At 42.3% G+C, this 26,986-nt stretch overlaps 1 protein-coding gene across 1 annotated transcript in view; it reads left to right on the top strand.

Moving 5' to 3' along the window:
* Positions 1 to 394: 394 nt before the first annotated feature.
* LOC131676864 (maestro heat-like repeat-containing protein family member 1) overlaps positions 395 to 26,986 on the top strand; it is a 39,639-nt gene continuing 13,047 nt past the window's right edge. Inside the window, exons 1-8 of the mRNA XM_058956237.1 lie at positions 395 to 647; positions 978 to 1,155; positions 1,218 to 2,495; positions 2,614 to 4,552; positions 4,623 to 4,747; positions 17,125 to 17,888; positions 17,945 to 18,381; positions 18,699 to 18,833. Of these exons, the coding sequence (XP_058812220.1) occupies positions 584 to 647; positions 978 to 1,155; positions 1,218 to 2,495; positions 2,614 to 4,552; positions 4,623 to 4,747; positions 17,125 to 17,888; positions 17,945 to 18,381; positions 18,699 to 18,833 (4,920 nt within the window). The 5' untranslated portion in view covers positions 395 to 583. The remainder of the gene's footprint in view (positions 648 to 977; positions 1,156 to 1,217; positions 2,496 to 2,613; positions 4,553 to 4,622; positions 4,748 to 17,124; positions 17,889 to 17,944; positions 18,382 to 18,698; positions 18,834 to 26,986) is intronic.

The raw sequence follows: 26,986 nt of genomic DNA, 5'->3' as shown, positions 1-26,986 counted from the left end.
AGTTTCAGCATCCACCTCTTCCGAAATCTTCTGCATGCTGGTTGTTCAAATCCACTCTTTCAATTAAAATGTATTTTACACACTACAACTCTAGCTTCAACTATTATAAATATTTGAACAAATTTTTATTTGTGAAAAAGTGATGAGCGATAACTAAACGAGCGTGTACCTACTAATGGAAAATGGCGGATGACGCTAGGAATTTTTAACTTGGCGAGAAACGGCTTTTCCGTTTGGTAACTCCAAAACGGTTTCTTGTGTAATACCCAAAAATAGAGTCAGAGTTACTCAGAGATATTATATATGACAACTCAATTTTTGACGTTTACGAACATCATTCAAAACTGAGTTCAAAGTACTCAGAATCTGAGTAACTTTTTACGAGCGTGTAGAACAGTCGAAAAAGTAACGAGAAAATAGTAGTGAATGGGAGAGTGCTATTCTTTGTTTTATGCACTTAGATTCTTGAGAAGTTGGTAAATTGTTTGGATTTTTTCATGTGTTCGAAATAAGTGAAAGATACGAAAAAAGATCGGGAGAGTGTAAACATTAGAAAAAAAGCAATTTTTCTATTAATTGAATTATGGAAACGTCCAGTGATGAAAGGAAAGTGACCATCGCCGTAAGGCACGATCAACATTTCATCGGTGAGTAATCGTATTCCGTACCCACCAAGACGAATGTTTGGTGACTTGCATGGCTTATCAGTAAAACAGTAACACTGTATTTGCTTACGTTTCATTAATTGTAAGATTATCTCTGCTCAGTATAATTTTTCGGCTGCCCCATTAGTAAAGTTTGAGTGTTAGCGCCCAGAATACTGACAGACTAATCACGACCAGACTACTTTTATTAGTATCAAATTTTGTCCCTCCACCTACCTTATCGGATAGGATATAAGGTTACAATTTGAACGGATATATGTTTGTTTTTAATCAAGTATTGTATAGTAAACTGAACAATGTTGATTTCCGCAGCTATCGTCAGTAGTCTGCTGGATTGTCTTGGTGAAAATGATGAGTCGCTGCGCAACATGACAGAAACATCGTTGATACGGATAGCCAAACGTCGACATGACGAAATCGTAGAGGTGTTTTGTGATTATCACAGGAAACACCCAAAGCTCAGTGAAACCCAATCTTCTATTATATTAAGGTAAATAGAGTATGACATACTTTCGTATTATGTTACTTATATGTTGTTTTGTCTACTGACAGGGTGATCGAACATATAGTTATCAATCTTATGGACCAAATCAGTCATGAAACAGCATCCAAGTGCATTGAATATAGCGTAAATGAGATAACACGATCGCCGGATCAGCAATCACTGGTTCAATCACCATGCCAAGAAATTTTAGTATCCGTAGGTAGACGCTTCTGCAAGGAGGTAATGGATGCATTGACAAAACATGTTGAACAGCATCAGGTTGCTCATTTCATGATAATGTACTCAATGGGATCGCTGGCTACCGCCAATGTGATGGAGTCGATTCCCCTAATCAAACCGATAATGGGTTATATTCTTCCTACGCTTTCGTCAATAAGACAAGATCATGGTCGACAATCGTATGCTTTTGCTATCGGACGATTTTCAGAAGCTTTTTGCGAATATAAAGAACACCAGCGCCTTAATCCCAAAGAAGAAGCGCCGATGAAAACTGGAATCACGTACGATATATCTGACGAAGTAGGTATAGCATACGACTTGTTCCAGACGCAATGGCTTTCTTCGCGCGAACCAAAAGTATCATATGCAGTGCTGAATGCGCTATCCTTTATGTATCCGCTACTATCAGTGGAAAAAATAAACGACGGCTTATTGAAAGTAATTCCAAGCACACTCGCACTCTATCGTCGCAGTGTTGACCGAAGTGCTGTGACACAATATTTAGCTGCAATAATCAAGACGGTTCTAGAGCTGAACGCATCTCTGTTGTCAGGATTGTCCGATACTGTAATAGCAACATTGTTTGATTTGGTGTGTGTTAATCCGGATTACGAAAAACCGCAAACAGTAAAGGGTCATTATGAAGTGTTGCGGTGCTTCGATTTGCTTGCCAACGATTATGGTGATAAAATTGTTGATATTCTACTAATTCATCTACGCAGTAACAATGAACGTGAAAGGATCAAATCGTTGCTCGTCTTAACTCATCTAACCAATACATCAGAACGTGTAATTTGCGCAAAAAAGATCGATCTAACCATCATCCTCAAAACGATGCTGACTGCTGAACGGTCAATTAAACTAAAAATGGTTCTGCTGAAAACCATTGTGGCGTTTATGCAAAGAGATTTAGTGCATGACAAAGAATTCGTAGTCTTCCTAATCAGAGGAAGCTGTCGGTTGAACAAGTTTAACACAGAGCACGGTAGCTGCGATGAATATCAAGAATTTGTAACAGCATGCAACAACACAATGTTTATATTATCCTCGACAATCGGGACAATGGATGACATTCTGAAGATGGAGCTACTACAAAGTTACTTAAGGTATTTCGTTTAATCGTCTTGATGGCTTGATTCTCAAAAAATAGAACGATTTAATTTCAGTTTTTGTTATTTTAAAACGCTAAAAAGGGTTCGGAATAATCGTTGATTCGTCTTTCAGATTTGAATTCACTGACATGTGCAGTACGATTGCCAGGTGTTTGACCAATCTACTAAGCAAGGATCCTGAAGTTGCTCGTATTCCAGAACGGCGCAATCCATTCGATGAGAGCGAACCTAGTGAGGATGTTCGACCTCCAAGTGCGATATCTATTTTCGTTCGCTCTATGGCATTGTTGGGAAATTTTGACGACATACTTCGTGTGCAAAATATTTTATCCTTCCTGAAAACTTATTCATCGAATTTATATAAGCACTTGACACCGCTGTGGAATGAACAATTAGGAAACATCCTATTAGAACTGAGCAGCGCCACTGGTATAGACCAGAAACGATACGATACACTGTTGTCGGAGTTTCTTCAGGCTACTATCAAAGATGTTGACGAATTTAAGTTCATTGAGGGATTAATTGCTGAGATTTTTCAACAGCTGCCTTTGTATCAGCTTGTTACACCTGGGACGAATCAAACACAGTTGGAGTATAAAATTCCTTCGTTGGATCGGGAGAAACGAATGCTCGTCAAGGTTTTAGGTATGTGCCTGTGTCACTCAATCGATGAGCACCTAATAGCGAACAAGATAGATCTCATTATTGGATTAGCAAAAGCTGAAAAGTTGGAAAAGAATGCCACTAATGGAGATTACGAGATACTAGTGAAAGATCATGCACAATCACTGGGGTATGTGTCGGTTGAGCATGTCGACAAGGTAATGAAAAAGCTTGTCGCTTTGGTAATTGAAGATGGCACTGTAAAAAAGTCGGGAAGTTTTTTCTCCAATCTTAACTTCATTAAGGATACCAGTAAGGAAATAGAAAACTTCAAAATCAAAATGTTGGTTTTACAATCACTGAGCTTCGTCGTTGTAATGGCGCCAAAGGAAAAAGTGATCCGTCTTTTTGATGAATCAATTATCAACTATCTGACGGCACAGTTCGATAACAAGGAGCTGTTCATACGAAAAAATATTCTAAACATTTTCCTAAGCTTGGCTGAGATTCTTTTGCAGAATCCAAATGCTTTGCCAGATGATCACATGAACAATTTTAAAAACAAAAATGATCTTTTAAAAATCTGTATGAATATTACTTGTGACTCCCAGAATGAATATCTTCCTCTGTTTCCGCTTATTCTAAAACTGTCAACAATGCTGATCAAACTCAATGCTGAAGACGAGAATGTTGATGTAAACGGGCTGCTTAACACTGCATGCTACTATTTTTTTACTACTGCTCAAAACCTCAAGGGCAAGTTTGACTCGATTGAGGAGGACAATCGAAACAGTTATTTAGCCAAATACCTCAATCAATCGTTACCGGAGCTCAACCAATTTATAAAAACTATCCTCGAGCAGCAAAATGGATCACCAGCTTGTCTTGATGATATTAACTCGATATTAGAGATTTGGTTGAAGGATCGCAATAACGAGGTGCGCATTTGTGCAGGACATGTGTATAACAATACCTTAGATGTGTACATGCATTCGATGAAGATTGGCTACGAGGCGCCATCTAAATTCAACCAAACGGGAAGTTTACTTGGAAAAGTAATCCCTCGTTGTATTGATTCTAATGCTACTGTTCGACAAACGGCAATTGAAGTGTTAAAGAAGATATTAGAGATTGCTTGTATCTACGAAACGTTAACCATTGCAGATAATCGGAATGATTGGGTTATCGAACTGGATCAAATTAGGGATGAGATAATTACGAATGATCCGAAAGATATCTACAGAATCGCAGGTCAGTTGGCAACCATTATTGCTCAGCGACTTTCCAGTTATCAGTATGTGCAATTCAGCAAGTGCTTGCTGTACAGTTTGAACGACTCAGAGCAAAGTTCGATAATAGGAGCATCAGTGGTTCTCAAATTTTTCACGCAGATTAAGGGAGCAGAAATGTTCCATGCAATTCCGGATCTAGTCAAAGAATGTCTCTATGTAAGTTATATTTATAAACACAAGTATAAAACATTAAATTTAAATAAAAAAAACTTGTTTTCTATTTAAGGCTGTCAAAAAATGTGATGTACCTAAAGCTCGAACAGGGATTTTGAAATCAATGCTGGCTCTGACTAAACATCACCCAAAGCTTGTATGTAACGAGGTTCTCAGTCAGAGTTTACCATTTGAAGAGTAAGTTTTCCTTTACTTTGTTCGGTTTATTGTAACGTGTAAATCCTCCCAAAAAAAATTAAAATTTCAAATCAATTATTATGAAATGCAATTCTAGAATGCGTCCATTGCTCCAATGCATCGTAGCATGTTTTGGTTTTTCGATTTAAAGCCCTAATTTTTGGTGCTTGGATAATTAAGCTACAATTTAATCTAATCGTATACTGTTACTAATAGTGATTCGTGTTTGCTGTGGATTTTACAATTTTCCCCGAAAACCACTACCTAGAAACCAATTCACTGAAGGTTTTCCACCGAAAGAATTACACTAAAAAATAACACAATTTATTGAAGTTCATTTAACAGTTACAAAATCCTAAAACCAAGAACAACGAACATGCTCTCTGCTATACTTAAAAATTAATCTATTATTTCAATTTATCAATTATGTCACTAATTGATTGGCATTGATGCATTCAGAAAAAACCTGTTTTAATCCACCTAGCGGTGCAATTGTGCCTTTCTCATTTCTCTAAACTATGGCACGGAGGCTTTTTATGCTCAACATAATCGTGGAAATGTCCATTACATTCTTAGTACACTTTGCACTTATACACAATGGCATGCCAGCCACGAACTTGATGAGCTACGTGTCGACGGTGAAACACTTGAAACAAAAAAATATCATACTCCATTAGCCTAATCAGCATTAGATCAATGTTATCTGCTTGCTAACTAATTTTGTCATGCGGGGGTGGGTATGTGAAGAGGGCGAAAGTCCCATGAACGAACGACTCCCCAGCTTAAATTGGTATGCTTTGTGATATAGTGGTGGTTTAAAGATGATGGGGTTGAAAGGGAGGGGTATGAGGGCTGGATGGGGTGGTGGTCTGAGGGGTGATTTAAGGAGATTTTTAAAGGAGGGGAGTGAACAGTAGAGGGGGGGTGTAACCCCTCTCCGTAAACCATCAACTACGCCCCTGTTAAAATCCAGAAACCTTATGCGAGTCGAAAAAAAGGCCGGGATTAGGTTGACGTTTTTCAGAGTGATTGCATAACCTTTCTATATGAGAAAGGCAAAAATGTGCCAAAATCCAAAAAAGTGAATCGTCGTCAAATTTTTTTTTCGAGTTTGCATCAAATCTCGACGTTTCATGCACCTTGAACACATTTAGCATCAAAAATAAAAATTCTATTTTTAATTTTTCCTATAGTTTATATGAGAAATGTCTGTGTGCCCGCACTCTGAAACCCGTAATTCCGGAACCAGAATTCCGATCGATCCAAAATTCAATAGCAGCCGATGGGAAGGTTGCACCTTTCATTTGAGACTAAGTTTGGGCAAATCGGTCCAGCCATCTCTGAGAAAAATGAGTGACATTATTTGACACATACGCACATACATACACACACACACATACACACACACATACATACATACACACACACATACAGACTTTTTCCGATCTCGACGAACTGAGTCGAATGGGATATGACACTCGGCCCTCCGGGCCGGGATTAGGTTGACGTTTTTCAGAGTGATTGCATAACCTTTCTATATGAGAAAGGCAAAATAGGCTGGTCTGTTTAGAAAATGTATTCAAAAAATGTGGCTCCATATTGAGGACTATGATGAGGAAGTCTCCACAGTTTGAAACAAAACAATGAACTTAGCGCATGTTCTGCAGCATTTCATTTTATATAGATTTTTAAATTTAGAGCTAAAACTAGATCAATTACATCCCTCGTATAGCGGATTCTTTAGTAATTTAAAACAGTTTTGTTTCGGAAATTCATATTGGTATACATCACCGTTTTATTTGTTGCTTAATTTAAAACACGTTTAGAACTGTGTTTTCAATACATAGAGCAGGACAGATATTCAGACTGGATGAACGGGTGGAAACATAATTTTAAGTCCAGTAACGCTTAAGACATGACATGAATTTTAAACTAAAAAAAGAACACCCGCTCAAACTGCTGCTGGTAGAGCAAATTCTAATTTTAATATTTACAGTTTTATATTATGGAACTGTCAAAACTATGAATCTAGAATTGACCCACTTACGAAGGTGTCCTTAGGTCGTTACTTGACTTAAAAAATATTTCCCAAATCTATCGAACCGAGTGTATGTGCTGAATACTCTTTAAATATACAAAATCATTCCAAACGTATTTCAAATGAAGCAACGTATTGCAGTTATACAATAGTTCTAACCAAACTGGTCGAAATAATAAATCAAAAATCTCTGCTGGGAATATGCCCTAAGGAATTCGATCGATTTAAAATAATAATGCAAACTTGTGAAAAAAAATCAATCAGTGCTTTCTCTTGGTCAGATTGCATTACTTTTGGATTGGCTACCAACAATTACTATAGATTAACTCGCAACTTTAAGAAAATAAATCAAAAGTAAAGCGGCTATAACATTACTCAGTCTCCTCGCCCAGTAGAATCTCCAGCCAACACAAGCCGTTCAGTAGATGCAAATCCAGTTGAGTCCGCCTGAACTTTAGAAATAACAACAGAAGCGTCTTGTCAGATGCATTTGTGATAAAAACGTATTCGGAATATGAAACATGTATGCCAATAAGCTCCCTACCCTATGTACCTACATATCGCTGAACACATGGATTGACGCAATGCACACACAGGCATAAATATTAATTATTTTATTCATACGCAAACTGTCAAGCTGCACAAACATGTCACTCCCTGCAGTATTGAATTCAATCCAGACCCACCCACGTTGCAAATCACCCTGTGACATCATGCTGGTACTAAAAAAATCACACACGGTTTAACCGTGTGCGATGCCACCGCTGCTGAAAATCCATAGCGTCTACCGTTGCTTATTGTAGCGTCCAGAAGCTATAGCCATGATGTTACTCGTTTGGCATAAGAGCAACAACTCATTCAAACAGGCACCAATATTTCTAACTATTCGTGTTTGATTGAGTCACTTAGGTGCTGTTGTGATACCGATTCTAACAGCAAACGCAGGCGGGTTGGTGCGTATAGCTTTAAGCTAGAATGGATTGACATCCTTAATCGTCAGAAAAATCCTACAAAACCCTTTTCACTACTATGAAGACCGGCGGCTACCGTTAACATCTAACCGAGGGGTGTTCAGCTCGTCGTTACATCCCCCACCCGTGGACCGTGATTATCGCCTGCAGTTCTCGTGCGATTAGGTTCACCATTCTCTGCAACATCGAGCAAGGCCAGCTTCACTACCGGTCGCTTCACTGATCCTGAAGATGTTCTTACTACCGCCTGTCGTACGCGCCCGTCCTTTCCCAGGATCACTTGTACAATTCTCCCTCTGATCCATTGGTTCCTTACGGTTTCATCCACCACCAGCACCAAATCACCTCTTTTAATTTCTTTTGCTTCTTCAAACCACTTGCTACGCCTAGTAATCACCGGGGTGTACTCCTTAATCCATCTACGCCACATCTCATCTGTTAGTAATTGAACCAGCTTCCAGCTACTTCGTAGTGTACTGCGACAGTCGATCAGGTTTGTAGGAGGTTGTTTGATTCCCGTTGAACTTTCCAGCAGAAAATGATTCGGTGTTAGCGATTCTTGGTCGGCAGATTCCAGTGGAATATACGTTAAAGGTCGTATATTAATCATCGCTTCTGTCTCCAGTATAACGGTTTCCAGACATTCATCATCGGGTTTTCGTTTAGCTTCACTGATCCCATCTATAGCTACCTTTACAGACCGCACCAAACGTTCCCACACTCCTCCCATGTGGGGGGCTGCCGGAGGATTAAAATTCCAACGGGTGTTTGCGTTTGTGAATATTGCAGTTAGTTTCTCGTTCCTTTGCTCAATTTCCTCTTTTAGCTGCCTACTTGCACCTTGAAAATTTGTCCCATTATCCGTAAAAATCTCCGCTGGTGCGCCTCGACGAGCGACAAACCTTCGAACGGCCATCACACACGATTCTGTAGAGAGGCTGTGCACTACCTCAAGATGAATTGCGCGAATAGTTAAACACGTGAACAAAGCAATCCAGCGTTTCACGTTGCTTCTGCCAAGCCGAACATATAAGGGTCCAAAGTAATCCAAGCCCACGTAGGTGAATGGTCTAATGAAGGCCGCTAATCGTGCATCCGGCAACAGGCTCAGGGGTGGTGGCTGAGGTTTCGCTCCCCGAATTCTACAAACCATACAATTTCTCCCGACAGTTGCCATCAAAATTCTCAGCTTCGGGATTTCGAAGCGTTGCCTGATCTCATTGATTATTGTTTCTCGGTTAGCATGTCGAAAGTGTCGATGATACCAATCGGAAATAAGAAATGTTACCTGATGCTCTCGATGTAAAATGACTGGAAACTTAGCATCGAAAGTCGCCCAACTAGCTGCTCCTATTCTTCCGCGCATTCGTAGGATACCGTTCTGGTCCATAAAAGGCCAACGCTTTAAAATAGAGCTGGATTTTGCTACCGTGGGGTGACGGGCTTCAGGTGAACCTCTGGATTGCCACAGCGTAGTTACTTCTCCTGGGAAGCTTTCAGATTGAGCTTGCTTCCAGAGTACTCGCTCTGCACAAATCAATTCATTCTGTCGAAGTACTCCTAGCTCTAATGTTTCACCCCGTTGCTTCCTAGTAATCACCGGGGTGTACTCCTTAATCCATCTACGCCACATCTCATCTGTTAGTAATTGAACCAGCTTCCAGCTACTTCGTAGTGTACTGCGACAGTCGATCAGGTTTGTAGGAGGTTGTTTGATTCCCGTTGAACTTCCCAGCAGAAAATGATTCGGTGTTAGCGATTCTTGGTCGGCAGATTCCAGTGGAATATACGTTAAAGGTCGTGTATTAATCATCGCTTCTGTCTCCAGTATAACGGTTTCCAGACATTCATCATCGGGTTTTCGTTTAGCTTCACTGATCCCATCTATAGCTACCTTTACAGACCGCACCAAACGTTCCCACACTCCTCCCATGTGGGGGGCTGCCGGAGGATTAAAATTCCAACGGGTGTTTGCGTTTGTGAATATTGCAGTTAGTTTCTCGTTCCTTTGCTCAATTTCCTCTTTTAGCTGCCTACTTGCACCTTGAAAATTTGTCCCATTATCCGTAAAAATCTCCGCTGGTGCGCCTCGACGAGCGACAAACCTTCGAACGGCCATCACACACGATTCTGTAGAGAGGCTGTGCACTACCTCAAGATGAATTGCGCGAATAGTTAAACACGTGAACAAAGCAATCCAGCGTTTCACGTTGCTTCTGCCAAGCCGAACATATAAGGGTCCAAAGTAATCCAAGCCCACGTAGGTGAATGGTCTAATGAAGGCCGCTAATCGTGCATCCGGCAACAGGCTCAGGGGTGGTGGCTGAGGTTTCGCTCCCCAAATTCTACAAACCATACAATTTCTCCCGACAGTTGCCATCAAAACTCTCAGCTTCGGGATTTCGAAGCGTTGCCTGATCCCATTGATTATTGTTTCTCGGTTAGCATGTCGAAAGTGTCGATGATACCAATCGGAAATAAGAAATGTTACCTGATGCTCTCGATGTAAAATGACTGGAAACTTAGCATCGAAAGTCGCCCAACTAGCTGCTCCTATTCTTCCGCGCATTCGTAGGATACCGTTCTGGTCCATAAAAGGCCAACGCTTTAAAATAGAGCTGGATTTTGCTACCGTGGGGTGACGGGCTTCAGGTGAACCTCTGGATTGCCACAGCGTAGTTACTTCTCCTGGGAAGCTTTCAGATTGAGCTTGCTTCCAGAGTACTCGCTCTGCACAAATCAATTCATTCTGTCGAAGTACTCCTAGCTCTAATGTTTCACCCCGTTGCTTCCTTCCCATATTCTCTATGAATCTATGCACGTATGCCAAAGTGCGAAGAAGTCTTTCCCAACGACTAAATCGCTTGAAGTCGACAAGCTGCTGTGCCAATACATGATAATAGATTGTTGCTAGCTCTTCTGTGGTTGTTGTATGTGTGGAAGGTTGTGGCCACATCTCTTCGTTTTGGTAGAGGAATTCCGGACCACGAAACCAACGGCTGTTCATTGTAATGTTGGGACCTTTTCCCCATTTAGTCGCGTCATCTGCCACGTTGTATTTGGTAGAAATCCATCGCCATTCGTCGATTTCTGTTGTTGCTAAAATCTCCCCTACACGGAAGGCCACATATTGGCTGTATTTACGATGCTTCGATTGTATCCACGCTATCACTGTGCTGGAATCGGTCCATAGATATCGTTTCGATATTGGGATTGTATGTGTGGAACAAATATTAGATAGTAGACGGCATCCTAGAACCGCAGCGAGCAATTCTAGTTTTGGTATCGATATCATTTTTAGAGGTGCAACTTTTGTTTTGGATCCCACCAAGGCAACTTGCGGTTCGTTCTTAGTATCCATGCGAATATATGCCACCGCCGAGTAGGCGCTAGCACTAGCGTCAACAAAAACGTGCAGCTGTAAGGTTCCCACCCCATCGGTTGCTAACGAAGTGAAGTAGCAGCGGGGGATTCTCAGGGTCTGCAAAGAGGGAAGCAGGTCAATCCATTGTCGCCATTGATAGAAAAGGTTGTCGTTTATTGATCCATCCCAGTCCACACCCGATGCCCAAATATTCTGCATCAAAATTCTGCCGTGTATTAGAACATATGCAATAAGACCCAATGGGTCAAACAGGCTCATAACTATTCTTAGCACCTCTCGTTTTGTAGGTACACGAGTCTCTTGAAGTACTTCTCGCAAATTATCACGAAATGCAAGTGAATAAGTGAAACAATCCTCCTTAGTCAACCATTTCATGCCCAACACAGACTCGACCCCTTCAATCGATTCGAGATTCATAGATTTAGAATCCATCACCGTTTCTTCGCGTATACCACGAAGTACTACATCTGAATTGGATAAGAAGTTCCTTATTTCGAATCCACCCATTTTGTGTATCAACTTTACTTGGTTGCCAACTTGAATGGCTTGATCTACTGTTTCAAAGCTATCTAAAAAGTCGTCGACGTAGTGGTTTTCTACGATGGCTGTAACTGCTCTGGGATATTGATCGGCAAATTCCTCGGCATTTCGATTTTTTACATACTGTGCTGAGCAAGGTGAGCAGGTGGACCCAAAAGTTGCCACCTGCATTACGAATATTTGTGGATTTTCTTTAGGGTTGTTCCTCCAAAGGAATCGCTGATAGGGCTGATCAGTTTCTTTTATTTTAATGCGGTGAAACATTTCCTTAATATCGCCACTTAAGGTTCAAGTTACCTTTTTTAAGCATGTGTTAGAATTGAACGCTTGGTAGTGTGCGTAGGAAAAATTGTGTTCAGCTTTGCAACCGGATTATCCATTTAAACCTTTTTAAAACTCTAAAATAAGAATATCAGTCGATTTATTAGATCATCACGATTCAATTCATGCAAAATACCTGCTGGAAAAACCATCGGCTTAGCTAAATGGTGCTTTTGAAAAAGTGGCTGTGGTTTTTTCATTGCGCAGTTGTGTTGCGTACCCCAGCTCGGTGTGGTAGTGTGATAAAAAATCACAGCCACTTTTTCAAAAGCACCATCCAGCTAAGCCGATGGTTTTACCAGCAGGTATTTCGCATGAATTGAATCATGATGATCTAATAAATCGACTGATATTCTTCTTTTAGAGTTTTGAAAAGGTTTAAATGGATAATCTGGTGGCAAAGCTGAACACAATTTTTCTTACGCATACTACCAAGCCTTGAGGTAACTTGAGCCTTAAGGCGATAGGATATTGACGGAATCGAGCAAGCACCGCTGGTAAGGCTGTGACCATGTCAGGTCCCTTCAGCAAGGCTGAATTCAATGATATGCCATTAACTTTGGCGGCGGCGTCCCATATCAGCCGCAGTTTGCCAGGTTTTTTTGGATTTGTGACAACACCTATCGGGAGGTACCACGTTTGCTCGGGTGTGGATATACGCATCTCCTCTGCTGTCACCAGTCGAGAGTAGCCCTTTTCCTGGTATTCGTGTATCAGCTTGCGTACACCTTCGTATAGTTCCGGCTCTTTGACCAATCGCTTCTCTAAAGATTGAAGGCGTCTGTATGCCATGGGGTAGCTCTCTGGGAATTTGATACCGTCGCTACGCCAAAGGAGACCGGTTTCGAAGCCTCCAGGTATACGTCGAGTAGTGTCCTCGAGAATTGCCTTAGCCCGTTTATTGTCCTCTGATTCTGGTTTCGGAAATGGTGAAGATATACCTGCCCCATCCAACATGAAGTACTCTCGAACTATTTCATTCAACTCGCGTTCCGGATCGGTGGCAACGGTAAAATGAAAATTGCATACAGCTCGAGACACCTGTGTTTCAGGACTACCACCATAAATGCTCCATCCAAGCCGACACTTTGTAGCAATCAGACCTTTTCTACCACACTCCCTGACCTTCAACGGAACTGTTAGGTGCAGGTTTTGTAACCCAAGAAGTAGTTTGGGTTCGACATTCTGATAACCTTCAATGGGCAGACCGCGAAGATGGGGATGCTGCTCTGCCAAAGCAGGGTATGCCAGTGTTTGTCTCGGTAAAAGAAGATTTTTCACTGTTCGTACATTCTTTAAGTGAAAATGAACGTTTTTATTATCTCCTGAAATTGTAACGTTGTGAGTTTGATTCTTTTCGCTTTACGTTGCCGGTCCACTGAAGGTTGAGTGGTTCATTTCGACCGCTAATATCTAATCGTTCCACCACGGTACTCTCTATAAGAGTCAACGATGATCCTTCGTCAATAAAAGCGAAAATGTCCAGTTTTTGATTGGGAGTTATGAGAGTGACAGGCAGTATTCGAAAAAGCGATCCATTCGAGGATTGTCCCAACTGTCTAGTAGTGAGACTGGCACCCATAGTAGCGGGCGGATGTAGCAACGTGTGGTGGCGTAAACGACATCCTTGTATCGCACAACCTCTCCAAGATTTGCAGGCCCATTTGCCGTGGTAGTTTAAACAAGTTCTGCATAACGAATGCTGTTGAACAACACGGATTCTCTCTTCATATACAAAGGATTTGAAATTGTCGCAATCAGCAACACGATGGCCCAGTTTATTGCAACACACACACACTTTTGATGATTTCGGGTTAGCTTCAACCTCTGTGAATACTGGTTGATCAGTAGCTTGTTCGTGTGTATGTGCTTGCACGAATCCCTTTTCTTTAGACTTCATTCTATCGCATTTGGACTCGGTTTTGTACTGTGGTGTATCGTCTACAACCTCACAAGCCATATCAACAAACGACGACATAAACTCACCGAAGTTACATAACGAAAATTCCGGTAGCTTACTTTTATACACTGATCATTCGAGTTTAAGGGAAGTCGGTAATTTTGCAACCATTTCTTGTAATAGCATCGGGTTTGTTAGGTGAGCATATTGCTTAGCCCCTTTAATATGCTCCACTAGATTCTCGACCGCTGTGCCGAAATCAATTAGATTGTCCAGGTTATCTGATTTGATCGGCGGTAGTTGTCTAATCTTGTCCGTCATTGTGCGAATCAATTGTTCGGGGCGTCCGTAACGTCTCCGTAAAATCGATATGGCGTGGGGAACGCTTTCCGGAAGCAATAGATGACCGCGTACACTTTCCAATGCATATCCTATTAGACATCTTTGCAGTCGCATTAAATTTTCGTATTAAAATCCATATTGGCCACTCCTCCGGATTTCCTGAGAAAAGGGGCAGTTCTTTGCCCATAACATGACGCGCCGCAAGTTGGCGATTTGTGGGACCGACTGTTGATTCTAGCGACATCTGTGGTTGGAGACTCGCGTTTTGGATGCTTGCCCCTTCTAGTGAGGGTAGTAAATGCCGACGGTCATCGAACACCGATTGGATCGTCGAAGACTCAGCTTGGGAAATGGGACGACGCTTCTCGATTTGCGGTCGTGGTTCTGAGGGAATGATTGGAATTGGGCGGACGTGTTCGGGGGCTGTAGAATTGATAGTACGCTCCTCTGTTTCTACCAACCATTTCTGAACTCTGTCCTTCGTGCCACTCACCGACGTAATACTACTGGCACGACTGCTGCCCTGCACTGACATTTCATGAATAATCCGTTTCTCTTGCTCCAGGGCTTGTTGTTTCAGCTGCAGTTGTTTTCTACGAAAATCGTTTTCTATTTCCAGTTGCTTCTGCTGAGCCTCGCGTTCTATCAACAGTTGTTGTTCTTGTAATTTCTGTTGTTCTCGGATGATCATGAGCTCATGCTCCAGGCGGATTTTGCTTTGGTTTTTTGAGCGCTTAGAGCCGACTTTAGAGGAGTTGTCTGTAGTGGCTTTAGTTATTTTCAGAACCGGAACCTTTTTCTTCTTATTTATGTCGACCTGTTCCATACGACTTAGGATATTTGCAACCTTCACACAGGCTGGACAGTCCCAATGACGTGTTTCTACGGAAAAATCCTCGTTTACGCATTTGAAATGATACCAGATGTGACAAGTGTCACACGCTACCATTTGATCATATTCGTCTGGGCGTTCACATAACCCACAGCTGGATTTAATTGCCTTCGAGGCGCCCTCCTTCTCGCTCATGGCTGGTGATCGCTAGGGTACGAATTTCTTAAAGAATTGTTGTGATACCGATTCTAACAGCAAACGCAGGCGGGTTGGTGCGTATAGCTTTAAGCTAGAATGTAAATTTTATTGAGTTCAATATTGGTTACTGTGTAACTCTTAACACTACTTACAAATTCGGTAGCAACTTTGCAGTTCTCTAGCTGTTCCCTTCTGCGCTCTAGCGAAAACTATTAATTTTAAATATTTTAACTGTAATTTAGTTAATAGCATTAGTATGGCATTCTAATCACGTTAGATTGGCATTAATATTACCCACTGCTATTGAAAGGCACGATTGTGAGGGCGATAAATTAGGTTAGAATGCCAAGGTGTGATGTGAATAATAGCTAGATAGAGAATTCAATTAATTCCAGCTACTAATTAAATCGAAAGGTGACTTACATGTACCACGTAGTCGTATTGAAAAAAAAAAACTTCGTAAATTTCTAACTAAATTCGAACTAAATAGCTTTAGCAACGCGACAAATGTGGGTAGCACATGGAAACGTTTCATCTGATCGTATTATCTACCTAACAATGATAGATTGCTAACCGCTACCAAAAGACGACCCTTTTCACTACTATGAAGACCGGCGGCTACCGTTAACATCTAACCGAGGGGTGTTCAGCTCGTCGTTACAGGTGCTTTCTATTGACGGCTCTGCTTGCAATAGACATTTTCCTTATTTTTTCTTCCAATTTTCAATAGACTACTAAATTGTACAGACAATAAATTATTACCTTACGAAGGTGTCCTTAGGTCGTTACTTGGCTTAAAAAATATTTCCCAAATCTATCGAACCGAGTGTATGTGCTGAATGCTCTTTAAATATACAAAATCATTCCAAACCTATTTCAAATGAAGCAACTTATCGCAGTTATACAATAGTTCTAACCAAACTGATCGAAATAATAAATCAAAAATCTCTGCTGGGAATATCTCTAAGGAATTCGATCGATTTAAAATAATAATGCAAACTTGTGATAAAAATCAATCAGTGCTTTCTCTTGGTCAGATGGCATTACTTTTGGATTGGCTATCAAGAATTGCTATAGATTAACTCGCAACTTTTAGAAAATAAATCAAAAGTAAAGCGGCTCTAACATTACCCAGTCTCCTCGCCCAGTAGAATCTCCAGCCAACTTAAGCCGTTCAGTAGATGCAAATCCAGTTGAGTCCGCCCGAACTTTAGAAATAACAACAGAAGCGTCTTGTCAGATGCATTTGAAGATAAAAACGTATTCGGAATATGAAACATGTATGCCAATAAGCTCACTACCCTATGTACCTACATATCGCTGAACACATGGCTTGACGCAATGCACACACAGGCATAAATATTAATTATTTTATTCAAATGCAAACTGTCAAGCTGCACACACATGTCACTCCCTGCAGTATTGAACTCAATCCAGACCCACCCACGTTGCAAATCATCCTGTGACATCATGCTGGTACTAAAAAAAATCACACACGGTTTAACCGTGTGCGATGCCACCGCTGCTGAAAATCCATAGCGTCTACCGCTGCTTATTGTAGCGTCTAGAAGCTATAGCCATGATGTTACTCGTTTGGCATAAGAGCAACAACTCATTCAAACAGGCACCAATATTTCTAACTATTCGTGTTTGATTGAGTCACTTAGGTGCTTTCTATTGACGGCTCTGCTTGCAATAGACATATTTATGTTAGTTGTTTCTGAATCTGCTGGTGTCTAAATGATTTCTAAGGATAAAGCTTCGGCATAATATTTTCTGAAAAATTCTCGCGTTAATGTATTCCACGACAATTTAAAAACCTTAAAAAGTATATTTTCTACTTTGTGCAGTAACGTTATTGACTACTGGCGAACTATCACGTTGGATGCAGAACTGACAGGAATCATATTAGATAATTTCATTGGCACCGTCACCACATCATGCTTGTACGAACAGCAACATCAGGACAAACCGAGGGAGGATGCTCAGAAAGCCGTGACCCTACCACCGTTTGCCATCATTTGCGTTCTAAATGAAATATTCAGGAGTCAAGATATCAAGGCAGAGTTGAACGTAAGATTCACTGAGATCTTTTGTATGCTGCTGTCAACGCTGGCTACCTATATAAACCTGCTACCACCTTGCATCCATGTTATTCCTCAAGATCCAGGAAACGTAACCATACCGAAGAATACGAAACGTGGAAAATCATCTACTGCTAAAGATGCCAAATTGAACCCATGTCAAATTGCACTAGACACGTTCAAAGCTTTTCTGGAGACTTTGGAGATGCAGCAAATTTTCAACGTGCTGGATGTATGCTCTAATTTAGGATCCAGTACTGATTTGCATAGTTTCATAGAAATACTTACCCCATTGAGCATAGCGACTGCCGGTGAGGTTGGCATAAATTCTACTACGATGAAACAAATCGTTACCACACTGAGCAAGTACGTAAGCAGCCCATACGACACACAAAGGGTTGCCTCAACCGGATTTTATTCGCATCTAGTGCCGCTAAAACCTTGTGGAGAAATTTCCTCGGTTATCATGCTTCATTTAAATTCGTCTCTAAACGACCCGAATCCACTCGTCCGAGGATTAAGTATTCGAGGTAAGAATATATAAATAATGCCTATCGGTTAATTATCGTAGTCATATTTTGTATAGGTATGGCGTATTTGTGTAGTCTAACCGAGCACGATATTGATAAATATTCAGAAATGTGCCTGACGGCCTTGCTAAAAGGTATTGATGATTACAATCAAAATTGTTTCATCAATATTCCTTTGGATAGTATGCTTGGCCTTTCGAAGATACTACAAACCCTTCCACACAATAAATTTGAAATGTTCCAAGTGTCGCTGGCGATTCGTATAAAACCATTCTTCGAAAACACCTCAGTTGAACTGCGAGAATCGGCGATTCTTCTTTTCGGAGATCTTTGCCACTCGAAGACGAACATACTACATCAAATGAAGCAGGACGAGGGAACGTCAGCAGTTTTGGAAAATGGGACGGTGTCTGAATCGCTGATTGAACAAATGAAGTCGAATTTATGTTCACTCTTGTTGCATTTGTGCGAGGAGAATAGCCGGATTGCGAGGGTACGTCCATATTTAGCTAAAGCATAAAGAAAATCTCATTCTTACTAGAAACACAACCGCAAGCAAACACCACTGACATGGAACCTGCACAATCTTTTTCAATCATTTTACAAATGGCGTAGCAATTCAAACGGCAAACTTTTGTCAAACTTAAGCCCTTTGTGTAATGTCTTTTGAAAACTTATTTTCACACCCATCCTTCATAAAATAGCGCTATGGTTTCATTGAGATTTCTTCGAATTCAAAGCTGTCGGAACTCAGAAGATATTGCTCATATTGTTGTCTGTTTTACTGAAAATATGTTTGTATACTTTCAGGCATGTAAGATCACACTGAGAAATGTGTGTGCGTTGTTAGGTACTGTCAAGATGAATAAATTGGCACAAAACCACCTGTTGGAGCACGGCCAGCTTCAGTATAGCAATTTTGTGAAAGATTTCACGAAACTAATTGTAAGTATATGCAAAGATAACAGACATTTAGACCCGGTATAGACTTTCATTTCGTTAAACTTTCCTGATTTCCTGATTGGACGTTTTAAGTGGATCGCTTTTTAGAAAGGTGTTCGCTAGTTGGACCATTATCCATCCAATGTAATCAAATAATTAATTTTTTTGGTTGGTGGTATCCAACAGATCGAAATGGTGAGATAAGCGACAGCAATTATGCGAAAAAATCCCAGAGGAAGAATTCGAACCTGCAACCCTTGGGACTCCTACCCCTTTGCCTAAACCCGTACGCTATCCCGGGATATGATGACGTCTTAGAAATAACACATGATTATCGCATTGGCGACGGGTACGATCACTTTCGCCAATGCGATAATCATTAGGGTGGGACAAAAATTAGATTCCAGCTCCGAGCAACTTTTTAGGTACCATTTGGGTCCTAGAACAACTGTGCAAATTCTTAGCTCGATCAGTGAAACTATATTTTTGCGCCCACTGTTTAAAGTTTACATGGGATTTTGTATGGGAAAATTAGGGCAAGGGGCAAGCACTAAATCTTCAACACAATGCAGTGCCAAAAGTAGTACTTAATTAGTTACTTTAAGTAAAGTACATTAAGTGCCGCAAATATTTAAAAAGTACGTGTCAAATTCATTGTACTTTAATTACAAGATTGTTACAGAAAATATGTAATTTAAATGTCTAAAGGGAGGAATAAGAGATTAGTGTGTACTGCAGACTGCGCACTTGACAGCCCGCTTGAAAGCAAAAGGGCTTAGCACAATTTGCTTGAAAGCATCCCCGGAAGAACGGGTAACAGAAAATAAAAAAAAGGTAGTCGGATAAAAGTATTGACCGAGTTCGGTCGGGAGCGGTTTTTCCTCCCAGCAGGGAGTGGAAAAATAAATCGATAAACGTGCGCGAAAGGAGTCCGGAAAAAATCCTTCAGACTATTACCGGTTGGACTCGTGTGAAATTAGCCCATCGAATAGGGAGCCGAAGCAGTGCCTTTTCCGTTCCATCCAAATCTGAAAATCATCATTTGGTGGGCCTTTGTGTGACATATTTGCCGTTGATTATTGTGGTGATTACGTGCAGGTGAAAAGTTCCACCTCAACGGGCAAGCGTTACGGCGTGCAGTTTGCCAAAAAGGTGATTTTTTGGAGTAAAGATCCGCGTGAGTCTGGAAAATCGTCATTCCGTGGGCTATTGTGTGCTTTTTTACCGTTCATCATTGCGGCGATCACGTGCAGGTGCAAAGTTTAACCTCAAAAGGTGACCGTGCGGCGTGCTGTTTGGCAGAAAGGTGATTTTTTTGGAGTGAAGATCCGCGAAGTTTATCAAACGCGAAGCACGCTTTCTGCTCGACTGGTTCTGTTTCTTCGACTTCCTCTGGTGGAACAGTGCGGAATGTAAGGTGAATGAGGGAACCTCCCCGTCAAACCAACGGCAGGAATTTCGCTCAGCACCAAAAGCAAATCTTTGAGTGAGCAACATGAGCAGCAAAAGTTATCACCGGCTCGTGCTGGTGAACGGTTTAAGGTGAAATTTGAGCGGGACGCTGACCCGACGCAATCAAAGAAAGAATAAAGCGGCTATCACCGGTGTCGCTATCTTCGGTGAACGAGGAGGCCTGTTTGAAATCTGAGAACACTTCCGATGATGAGCAGCTAACACTGAAGCGGACAAAACTTTTGGAAAGCTAGAGCACGAGGTTACTTGGAAGAGGAACCATATCTACAAGAGAGATTGCCAGCCACGAGACGTCACGGCGATCGACTTGGTCCCAAGATGACCCACGAGATATGATCGTTAACTACCGGTGAGTCTGCACACTATCTCTTCCCTCTTACAATAACATATTTATATTCGTGGGATTTCGCCTTTTGATTTGGGTATATAGCAAATATATATTTTTGTCACAATGGCGCCCAACATAAAATCCCACATGTTTATTTGAGCAAATTGGTAGATTAGTTTATCATTAAGATTTGTGATTAAGATTATTTGGTTTGAGATCCGATAAGAATTTTTTAAGATGGACTTCACCCATCTAAATGACGAAGAGATCAACTACTAGTTGGCCTTACGTCACATGGTTAAGCTAGGTTCCATGACTCATAGAGTCAAGGTTCAAAAGTTGAGGGCCGCAGTTCAAGATGAAAATTTAAGTCAATTACGGTCGCGACTCGTACATTATAGGAACAGGTTGGCATGTCTCAAGCCGCCGGGTTTCCTAGCAGACGCGCACAGATCGCTCGACGCGCTTGTCAGAGTGTTAATCAGTGGCGTGAACAGTGCTTTAACCAATTCAGTGAGTGTGGCAGGTTATGGAAGTGCAGGAGGGGCAGTGCCAAAAACCAATCGGCAGCTGCTAGCGGACGAGAACGATCCAACGCAAGACGATGATGGCGCCAGGGCGACTGGACCGGACGCGTCGAGAGAACACAGCAGAAGAAGCAGTCAACATACAACGCTTCCGGCATCCAGTTCGTTACTATCTGCGAGTCTAAGGCAAGGTGCGCTCGAATTGGAATTCTCCGGCAGACGCTTCAACAGTAATCACGTACGGGACACGACAGAGTCACATTACACGCCACCACCACTGGACATTCCACCGATTCCCAGAAGTTTGCACAATCACGAGCGGTGGGACAATTCACGCTTCGAGGATCAGCAAGAAGAGGAGAGAGCCGGCTGGAATTCGATCGAAAATCAACGCAGATCGGGACGAAACGACCGAGCAGGAACAGCGAGCGGTACGATAGGAAACAGGAACGTATGGGAAGAGTACGACCAGCTGCGCGATGATTTACTGCATCATCTACTGCGGCGAGACACCAGACCGGCGAGCGATCGGGGCGACGATAGGCGCACACCAAAAGCAGTACACAACTGGCCATTCAAGTTTCGGGGAGAGAAGGACACAATGTCCCTGAACATATTCTTGGACCGAGTTGAAACATTCGCCAGATCGGAAGGGATGAACAACGACACCTTATTGGCATCGATCAAACATCTGTTACAGGAAGATGCGTTGGATTGGTACGCACGAGCCATGCCGCAGCACACATTAATTTCCTGGGAGGCGTTCAAATGGGAGATACGGAAGGAATTCCTGCCCAGCGAATATGCACAGATTTTGCGCCTTGAGGCTTGCTTCCGATTCCAAGGAGCCAACGAGGCATTTTCGAAATATTATCGGGATATCGCAGCACTATTTCGGTTTGTTACGCCACCGATGTGTGAGGAAGAGAAGTTCTTAATCGTAAAGAAAAACATGAACGCCGATTATGCAGCGATCGTGACCGCAGCCATACCACACACTATACAGGAAATGGTGGAGATCTGCACCAGCTACGATGAAACGAGGATGCTTCTGAACAGGCAACGCAGCCCAGCAAACCAGCAATCGTATATAAAAGTTTACAATAAATTACAAATAATGACAGACTAAATCAAAATTACAAATAGTGCAAGCAAAAATTATGTTTTGTTGTAAAAAGTTCACATAAAATGCAAATCTGTGATCGAAATACAATGTTGACTTGAAGTTATTTATTAGTCCACTACAACTTAAAACAAAATTGTAGATGCGGAATAAGAAAGACAATTTTGAAACATTGTATAGAAATTAATTTGCAATTGGATTAAACTGCAAAATCGTTCAAAAAAATAGTCATCTCCTTATAGCACTTCGCAAATTCTCTGCCAGACTAGTTCAATATTTGCTATAAAGCTATAAAAAATGGCTTGAGTACGTAATATAGGTTGTGATTTGGCAGGTATAGAAGGTAGTGCCATATTTAGGTTGGATTATGGTATTCTTAGATCGTAATCACAAAGCGATAAAAATGATCAAATATAATCGTTGCTTGACAGTGTATAAATTGATGAGTACATAGCGGCTATGCTGGGAATACGAAGATCTCAGGTTCGAAACTGGAAGTAAATCGTAGCAGGTAACTTTAATAATTGTTCCAGTAACTCCAACCTCACCTATGAAAAATATTATATCTACGAGTGTGGGCGCAACTGTGTCTTATAACAGAATTATGGAAATTTCATCGTGATTTTTTATTTTCATATTATTTAAAAAAAATACTTCTTGTTACCACATTGGGGACCTTAAGCTGCATAAACCTTCATGTGTGATTGTAAAGTTGATCATATATAAACTCAAAATGATAAGCTACATGATTGTATAACGCTTCTGATGAGATCAAAATTCGTCGTAAATCACATAGTTCTACTATACCGATTTGTTGTACGTATATGGCCTCCACTTTTGTTCACATAGAAGAGATCTGTGCATTTTATACAATCAATTCATATCGTTGAAGAGTACAGTTAATCAAATTGCAACTTATTAAAGTGAATCAAAATGTTGGCTGGGAGGGTTCCAATTCCGCACAGTGCACTTTTAGAGCCTAGCTTCGCAACACCCACCGTTTCACCAAGACCAGCACCGGCAATGCAACATCAACCACGGTTCGGTAGGGTACACACGGCAGAGCTGGAGGAAAACTCGGCAGGCGGATTGGTCGACGGGGAAAATTCCTCGCTCGATGAAGAAGGAGCACACTCGCAACATGATGATGGATACTGGCAGCTGAAGATAGACCAGCTTACGGAGCAAGTCAGCGCGCTGAAGATGCAGTTGACGACGAGGAACGCTAGACTAACATTTACGTCAGCACATAATTTGGAGAAGGCGAACGTCGCACAGCAGCACAGACAATACGCGCTACAACCACTCACGCAGCAGACACAGCGCCAGTACAGCAACCAGGTACAAAGACAGCAACCTCCGCCTGCGCAGTACCGCTCTCGGGAGTTGCAAGCTCCGCAGGACTCAGTACGAGGAGAGCAAGACAGAGCTGGGGAACACAGACTAGATCCAGGGATGTTATGCACCTCAGAGCAAATAAAGAGAAGAATAACAAACGCTCTTTGCACTTTTCATGCGAACCATCGCTCTTCTCTTTCACAATAAACCTCTTCACTCCCATGCGTGTTGCTCCCACACGTGTATTCTACTCCATGGCTGCACGCCACAAAGAGTAGAAATAAAGAGGCTCTTTAGTGTGTATCTTGGTCCCACGCGCACGTAAGTAGAGAAGGTAACCAAAAAACATTTTTAAAACGTTCTTCCGATCAAACTTTATCTGAATTGTAGTTTGATTCGCCTTCCTACCTGGTTTCCAGTGAGAGGAGGCACAAAAAATGGCTCTTCAAGGTGACTCTTTGAACGAAATTGTGCAGCTCTTGATGCACATATCCTACTCTTTTTCGTTTTCAAGTTTCTCTTTGTGCGGTCGTTCTGTACATCGCAGTGTTTTTGTGCTGCTCTATTTTCAATCGGTGTATTTCGCTCTTTGTGGCTCATTGTGTGAACAAATAACAAGTCTGACTAGATCCGATAGACCAGAGACGTACTGGGATGATCTGCTGGAACTGCGATGAGGAAGGACATCGTTTCATGGATTGTGCAAAGCCACAGGCAATTCTTTTCTGCTATCGTTGTGGACGAAAGGGATACTCTCTACGCAGCTGCATCACGTGTCGGACAGATGGGGGAAACGCAACCGCGGGGAATCTACAATAGAGGGTGATGAATCTCCGCAACCAATAGAAAACCCCTCCGATATCACCAAACTAGGACTACTAAACACAATCAATATTAATCACGGACTAGACAACCGTCCACACGCAATCATTAGCGTACTGGGCAAAGAAATGACAGCGCTGCTAGATAGCGGGGCGAACTGCTTACTTCTAGGCGGTAACAATGTGAAGATCGTCGAACGGCTAAGTCTGCGCAAAGGAATCGTGATTGGAGGCATCAAAACAGCGGACGGCACGCAGCACAAGATTTCACACTTCGTTCGAGTGCCGATAGTTTTCAACAACCGGAACGAGACCATCCCACTACTGCTGGTCCCGACAATTCCGGATTGCCTGATCCTAGGCATGAACTTTTGGGACAAGTTCGGAGTCAAAGGTAAAATGCTGCAGTATGGAAACGAAGCTGGAGGAGACGGAGCTGAAAGAAGTTGAGCCGATGAAAGTCCTAAGCGCGGAACAACACAGACAGATTAAAGAAACGCTTGCGAAGTTCCCAACAGTGGAAGGAAAGCTGGGCAGAACAACATTATATGCGTACCGCATAGACGTAGGAGACGCACCACCACGCAAGCAGAGACACTATCCAATGTCTCCGTATGTACTAGAGGAAGTGAACTGCGTGATCGACAGGATGCTCGCTCTGGATGTTATAGAAGAAGCTCTATTTTCTCCGTGGAACAACCGACTGGTAGCGGTTAAGAAGAAAACGGGGAAATACCGGGTCTGCCTGGACGACCACCACTTGATGGTGAACGAAGGATTCCCTATTCCGCAAATCTCGTCGATCATCAACAATCTCGGCGGCTGTGAGTACATTTCGTCGATCGATCTCAAGGACGCGTTTTGGCAGTTACCGTTGCAGGAGGCATCTAGACCGTTGACAGCATTTACGGTTCCATCCCGAGGACACTTCCAGTTCAAAGTAGTTCCCTTCGGACTTTGTACAGCGAGTCAAGCTCTCGCGCGACTGATGACGCACTTGTTCGCAGATATGGAACCATACGTATTCCACTACCTGGACGACATCGTAATCTGCTCCAAAACGTTCTACGAACACATTAGGCTGTTGGAAGAAGTAGCGAGGCGTCTACGAAGAGCAAACTTGACGATATCGCCAGAGAAATCCAAGTTCTGTCGTCGAGAAATCAGATATCTGGGGTACATTTTGAATGAGAGCGGATGGAAAGTCAATGAAGAAAAGATCGAGAGCATCGTGAAATTTCCAGCTCCAACGAACCGGAAGGAGGTCTCGGCATGTGCAATTGGTACCGACGTTTTATAGCAGATTTCTCTCGACTGGCAGTACCAATAACGGAACTGACGAAGACAAAGAATAAGTTTCGATGGAGTACGCAAGCAGACGAAGCATTCCTAAAGCTCAAAGCAGCGTTGGTATCAGCCCCAGTGTTGGAAATACAATGCCATTTGCTATTGCCTGCGATGCCAGCGATGTTGCGATTGGAGCCGTACTGACGCAGGAGACTGACGGAGAAGAACACCCGATTTGCTACTTTTCACAGAAGCTATCGTCTTCGGAACGGGAATGTCTTACGGTCATCCGCGCCATCGAGAAGTTCCGAGGGTACATAGGAGGAGTGAAGTTTGCAGTTTTTTGCGACCACGCCGCACTCAGCTATCTGCGATCGATGAAGAATCCGACAGCCTTCATGAGCCGGCGGTTGTTACGTTTAAACGCATTCGACTTCGAGATCAAATACCGGAAGGGAAGCATCAACGTAGTGCCGGACGCACTATCACGGATAGTGGCATCGGTGACTTTCGACGGTGCGAACTCCACTGATTTATGGTACATGCAGCTAAAGGATAAAGTGCAGAAGAAAGGCGATCGTTTCCCGGACTTCACGTTAGCGAACAAGAACTGTCTAAGCAAGGACGAAGATGGAAATGCGATCCACTTGTGGAAAAAGGTGGTACCATTCGAATAACGACGCGGGTTAATAGGCAAGTTCCATGACTCAACTACAGCAGCACACTTGGGTTTCCACAGAACTCTTCAGAAACTTCAAGCCCATTTTCACTGGCCGAAGATGCGGGAGGAGGTAAGCAACTACGTCAAGAGCTGCCAAACCTGCAAGGCAAGCAAAGCACCAAACTCAAGGATGATGCCACAGATGGGAAACTTGAAGCCGGCCAAAATGCCCTGGAAGTTAATATCAATGGACTTCGTTGGTCCGTTCACACGCTCGAAGCGGGGAAACACAGTCTTGCTAGTAGTCGTAGATTGGATCACGAAATATGTCGTCGCACATCCAATGAAAAACGCGGACGCTGCAAAGATGGTTCAGTTTCTGGAGCAGGAAGTCTTCTTGAATTTTTCGCGTCCCAGAATAGTCTTTTCGGACAATGAAAAACAGTTCGAGTCGACGGTTTTGAAGTCCCTGCTAGCTCGACACAATATCGTGCATATGAAGACGGCTTACATGGTAAATGGTAAATAATGCAGAACGGATCAACAGAGTACTAATCACCTGCATTCGAGCATTACTAGAAGGAGACCATCGAGATTG

Source organism: Topomyia yanbarensis, chromosome 1 (genome assembly GCF_030247195.1).
Source record: "Topomyia yanbarensis strain Yona2022 chromosome 1, ASM3024719v1, whole genome shotgun sequence".
In the NCBI taxonomy this organism is placed as follows: Eukaryota; Metazoa; Arthropoda; class Insecta; order Diptera; family Culicidae; genus Topomyia; species Topomyia yanbarensis.
This window is presented reverse-complemented; position numbering and strand designations above follow the sequence as displayed.